Source organism: Myotis brandtii, unplaced genomic scaffold (genome assembly GCF_000412655.1).
Source record: "Myotis brandtii unplaced genomic scaffold, ASM41265v1 scaffold209, whole genome shotgun sequence".
Lineage (NCBI taxonomy): Eukaryota > Metazoa > Chordata > Mammalia > Chiroptera > Vespertilionidae > Myotis > Myotis brandtii.
Window position 1 is genome coordinate 1,004,123 of NW_005357806.1, and position 6,014 is coordinate 1,010,136.

The following is a 6,014-nucleotide window of genomic DNA, read 5'->3' on the forward strand; positions in this document are numbered from 1 at the left end:
TTAAATATATAAAATAAATATCAAAAATATAAGTCTTTGTTTTACTATGGTTGCAAATATCAAAAAATTTCTATATGTGACACGGCACTAGAGTTAAGTTAGGGTTTTTCAAAATGCTGACATGCCGAGCTCCAAAGGTTCGCCATCACTGCTCTACACCAACACATTACAGAATGCATTCGTAAGGCAGACACCAGCATCCTTTTAACACTCTGGTGGCTGTTCTTTGTTGGCTAGGGATGACAGTGAAGGATGTTGCTAAGAAATTGAGTTCTCTCATCTCAAAATGGAATAAAGGGGTCCAGAAGTGGAAGAGGCATGGCAATCCTTAGACCTCAGTGACAAGGTGAATACAATTACCAGAATAGCCCACAGGGATGAGGTAGTAATTAGAATGTGTAACCTGTAGAAATATGTAACAATGTAGAGTTTATAACAAGGCCTTAGAAATTAAATACAAGGGAAACCTACCAAGCTGTTTCTTGACATATTCAGACAAGGATTCCAGGTCTGGTGGGCAGAAACCTAACATAAGTCACTGAAGTGGGAATTCATAGCCTCTTATGCAGTTTCTAGAAGTAAACTAGTTCACAGAAGTGGAGCTGCAAAGGACCCTGCCACAGGATGCCCACAGGTGTGTTTGTGAATCCTCAGTAAAACTTTTCCCAGAGACAAGTCAGGCACTTACCAGTCTGACTGTAACTTGGGAAAAGCTAAATATCTTTTAGCGTTATTTAATACTAAAGGCCCGGTGCACGGAATTCGTGCACAGGTGCAGTCCCTAGGCCTGGCTAGTGATTGAAGCGCGAGCGCCTGGCCTGAAAGGGCAGGTCCCAGCTGACCTCTGGGCCCTGGGCAGCACCTGGGCACCCGGGCCGCCACGCACCCCCCTCCACCTGAGTCACAGTGCCTGAGTCCCCACACAGAGATGCAATGAATGCAGCTGGATGCCGCAGGCCGGGGCGCAGCATGGGCCTCTGGGCTACCCAGCGGTGCTGCACAAAAGCTTGGAGAGCAGCACGGTCTCTCCTGGCCGGCCTCACAGACCAGCTCCTGTTCGAATCCACAGGGAGCCCAACCGGCTCCTGTGGTCCCAGTGGCTGCAGTCTGGCTCACCAGGAAGAGGCCGTGTGGATGTGGGGTGGGCTCCTCGTGGGCGTCCGGCACCTGAGTGCGGGGGGGCTTCCCCAGTGCGCAAACCCTGGTGTTCCGGGGGAGGGTAGCAGGGGGAGTGAGAGCGAGCTCGGCGGACACCCCGAATTCCCACAGCACCTCCGTCACAGTCACTCCCTCTCCCAGGTAGCCAGCGAGAGGTCACAGCCCCCCGCCTGGGTGACGGGGGATGTTGGTCATCACCACCCATCCCCAGTTCCTTGTCCCAGCCCAGGGCCTGTCCCTGATCGAGCGATCAGGACATCCCCCAAGGCTCCTGGACTGCGAGAGGGTGCAAGCCAGGCTGAGGATCCCTGCCCCCTTCTCCGAGTGCATGAATTTCGTGCAGCAGGCCTCTAGTATTATATAAACCACTGGGTCACCCAGCTGGTGTGGCTCATGAACCAGGCGGTCATGGTTCAATTCCCAGTCAGGGTACATGCCCAGGTTGTGGGCTCCATCTTCAGTCAGGGGAGTGTAGGAGGCAATCAGTCAATACTTTTCTGTCATCATTAATGTGTCTATCTCTCTCTCCGTCTCTGAAATCAATAAAAATATATCAAAAAGTAAAACACTGGGTCCATGTAGGTTTAAGAGTCACAATTAAATTGCCCACGTGAGTCAGAACTTCTTAGTAAATGCATGTACTACTTTGCTGCCTTCTCTTCATCTTACAAGGCTTTACATGGAGTTTTCTATGCCTAGAGTAGAAAAAAATGCTAACCTGACACCGAGCGAAAAATGAAGGCCACTGATGGATAGCCCCACTTGGGGGTAATTCTGAGAATGGTTGAGGGATACCCTCCCCAGGGCAGAAATCTGGAAGATATATTTGATTGTGCACGTCATATAAAAAAAGAGGTAACTTGAGATATGTATCTAAACTGATTCATGGATTGTGACTAATGGTTCACTAGTTATGCAGAGACTTGATAAGAAGAGAATTAGAAGATTGAGAACAGAGGCTAGGGGGAGAGCCAGTAGGAGGGACTTCTCAGAATGGGTATAGATGCAGCTGTGGGCAAACTACGGCCCGCGGGCCGGATCTGGCCCGGTGGGAATGAATAAAAATAAAAAAAAAAAAGACCGTACCCTTTTATGTAATGATGTTTACTTTGAATTTATATTAGTTCACACAAACACTCCATCTATGCTTTTGTTCCGGCCCTCCGGTCCAGTTTAAGAACCCATTGTGGCCCTCGAGTCAAAAAGTTTGCCCACCCCTGGTATAGAGTGTCATGTAAGTGCCACCAGAGGGCATCTACTCTGAGGGAAAGAGCTCAGGTAGACAGATGGCTGAAGTGGGTTAAGACTCTAGTGCCATTGGAATAAGGGTGACTGTATTTTGCATATGAGAAAGACATGACTTTTGATTGTCCAGAAGGCATAATGTTATGGACTGAATAGTGTTCCACTAAAATCATATGTTGAAGCCCTAACCCTCATAACTTCAGAATACAACTGTATTTGGAAGTAGGGTCTTTAAAGAGGTAATTAAGTTAAAATGAAGATGTTGGGATGGGCCCTCATCCAATGTGATTGGTGTCCTCATAAGAAAAGGGGATCCTAGCGATATGACACAGAGAAGAGGCCTTGTGAGGACACAGTGAGAATGTAGCCATATGCAAGCAAAGGAGGGAGGCCTCAGAACTAAACTTGCCAACAATCTTGATCTTGGACTTCTAGCCTTAAAACAGTGAGAAATAAATGTCTGTGTGTGAGACACCCAGTCTGTGGTATTTTGTTGGCAGCTCTAGCAAACTAATATGCATGGGTGTAACAACATCATTTTCCCTTCACCAGGCTGAGGCTGTGACTACCACCACCACAAACCAGCGATGAGCCCAAATGTGGTCCCATTCCCTGGGAAATCAGCCAACACTGTGACAGATTGGTGACACTGAATCCCTTCCATCACGAAGTGACTGAGGCAGGATGGCAAGAAGCTAGGGAAATTCCTTGACAAGTAGACTAAGAGAAACTGAGACAAAATAATTAAACAAGGTCAAATGATTGGAGCAATTTATAGTCAGCTAAGGAATCACAAGGTTTTATCTTCCCTAACCAAGGATACGTAGGAACAAATGGTTTACAGCGTCCAGACCATCCCAGGACAGAACGGCCTCAGTGAGGTTCTTGACATTCTTTTATGACATTCTTTAAAAATGAAACTAACCAGGAAATAGCCCCTGACTCCCCTATATGCACATTTTAATCAATCAACATATTGAAGTTCACACCTGAAAAACGAATGAGTATTCTGTTAAGACCCTCCCCTGGGATCTCCCCTGGGATTCCAGCCGGCCAAGGAAAGATAAAAAGCCTCAACACAAAGGACCCACGGCACACTCTCACTAGAACATGTGGCAAAGTTCAGTGTTGGTAAGATCTATGATTCGTGTGAGTTTGTTTTGACAATCCAACTATGTTTACTATAGGAGGTTCATCTGCTTCCCAGCTATGATGAGTGAATCTGGGAGTTTAAGGGTTAAAGTGGGAGTGTCCCTCTCACTACTATACCTAAAGACCCAGGGAAGGATATTTTGCTTCCTGTCTGTAATTCTTGGGGTTAGTGGATTTAGAGGTCCTAGCTCCCAGAAGAGGAATGTGTTTCCCAGGAAACAGAGTCCAGATGGAAGCTGGGACTCCCCTCAGACGACTTTGAGTTCCTCATGCCACTGAACCATCAGGTAGAGAAGTTGGTCACTCTGTTGGCCAGACTGGTCAGTCCTGATTACCAGGAGGAAATTGGAAGTGGAAGCAAGGAAGACCACATCCAGAACCCAGTACTCAGGCGATGCCTTTCAGTACTGCCACACCCAAGGATAGTAACAGTTCACGGGAAACTGTGGAAACTGGGTAAAGATAGACTTCCTAAAGGATGGGTCACCCCACCAGGTAAAAGACTGTCTCTAAAAAGAGGTGCTGGCAGACCTAAGGAGGTTATAAAGTGGGTGGTGGAAGAAAGAAGTTATGATTATCAACTTAGCTTTAGAACTAAACACAGCGGTGGAGAAATTAGTCAATACATTTTATGTTAATGATTTTTCTCCCTTCTTTGTCCCCTTCCCCTGCCCCCAACAATTTATGGAACTTGCCCATGCCTTTCTCAACCCCTGACCCCCAAGTGTAGTTTCCTTGCCTCTCTCTTTCTCCTAAGCTCCAAGGGCCCTTCTTTTGCCTCTGTAACTTATTTCCTGAGCCCATTTATTCTATGACTCACTTCTTTTACCTCTGTAACTTACTATATATATATGCATTGATTTCAGAGAGGAAGAGAAGAAGGGAGTGGGAGAGATAGAAACATCAGTGATGAGAGAGAATCATTGATCGGCTGCCTCCTGCACGCTCCACACTGGGGATCAGCGCCCACAACCCAGGCATGTGCCCTGACCGGGAATCGAACCGTGACCATCTGGTTCGTAAGTTGATGCTCAGCCACTGAGCCACGCTGGGAGAGCAATAAACTTTCTCTTTTTAAATAAAAAGAGAGTGTTTTCGGTTTCAGGTTGGGAGTGTGACGGAACTGAAATCATCCCATGATAATGTGGTTAATGGGACTTTGTGTGTCTCGGGTGTCTCAGAACAAATTTCTCATTTGTCCAAGGACAGAATGCGTGTAAAAAGAGGTGTAAAAACTGTGGAAAATGGGACGTTGGAACCCGAGGGTGCTGAAAAGCTGGGTCGTGGACCCCCGCCAGGTCTCAGCACCACCGAGGTGCGGGTGTTGCCCAGGGCGCGGGGCCGGTTGGGCCTCGCAGCTCACCTTCCTGGTGATGCGTCCCTGCGGAAGGCAGGAGGAAGCTGCGGCCGACAGCGTCCTGAGGCAGGCTCCTGCCCTGGGGGGCAGTGCCGGGGCGGGCAAGCCTGTTAGGTATCCTTGTGAAGCGGCGGGGGATGGAGAGGAGGAAGCGGGGGAGGACGAAGCCGACCTGCTGGACACTTCGGACCCTCCGGCGGGAGGCGAGAGCACGGCTAGTTTGGAGGACCTGGAGGAGGAAGAGACCCACTCTGGGGGCGAGGGCGGCAGCAGGGGAGCCCGGAGGCGGGCCAGAGGCGGGGGCAGCATGTGCAAGACCTGCGAAACCACGAGCCAGGTGGCCAAGCTACGCAAGCCGTGGATGTGCAAGAAGCACCGCAACAAGATGGACAAGGACAAGGACAAGGTGGAGCCGCCCCAGCTGGCAGTGCGGGGAACGTCAAACTGGAGGAACGTGCAGATAGTGTTGTAATGTACCCCGCGAATCACAGAAGGATGCCTCAAGAAGTCGAATTAAAGAGTCACATTTATTGCAATCCAGGACTATGAGGGGCCATTCCCCAAATCTCATAGCGATAAGATGGGGGCAAAACCAGACTTATATAGGCAAAGATCACAAAGGTATTGATTACATCTCAAAGTTTGGAATGAGGAACCTGGTTTGCAAAAAAGCAGTTTACAGAAGCAGAACTAAGCATGTTAATTATAGTTTTGGGTCTCCGTGTCACTGAATTGACAGAAACACCTTATCTAGAGCCCTCAGGTCTTGAGACCACTGAGTTGCCAGGAACTCATTATCTAGAGCCATCAAGGTAATTTAGAGTAATTGCGCTTTCCTGGTCTTGGGACCACTGAGTCAACTGGAACGCATTATCTGTGGCCACTAAAACAATTTAGAATAATTGTGCTGTCCTGTTTCCCAGGTACAGAAGAATGTGCTTTCTAAAACCAGTAAGATAACAATCAATGGGATAGTCATTCAATCGAATGGGATGATGTATACAATTCAGAAAATCAAAATAACTTTTCTACAGTTTCTACCTGAGATGGTTGCTACCATACTTCAATAGCATTCTCTCAATTGTTAAACAAAGAACAGGAG

The 6,014-nt window shown here is 48.0% G+C and overlaps 1 protein-coding gene across 1 annotated transcript in view; it reads left to right on the top strand.

Moving 5' to 3' along the window:
- The first annotated feature begins 4,908 nt into the window (after nucleotides 1-4,908).
- The window catches only part of LOC106725997, a 30,124-nt gene continuing 29,018 nt past the window's right edge, over nucleotides 4,909-6,014 (top strand). The window contains 2 exon segments of the mRNA XM_014539239.1: nucleotides 4,909-5,310; nucleotides 5,313-5,380. Of these exon segments, the coding sequence (XP_014394725.1) occupies nucleotides 4,929-5,310; nucleotides 5,313-5,380 (450 nt within the window). The 5' untranslated portion in view covers nucleotides 4,909-4,928.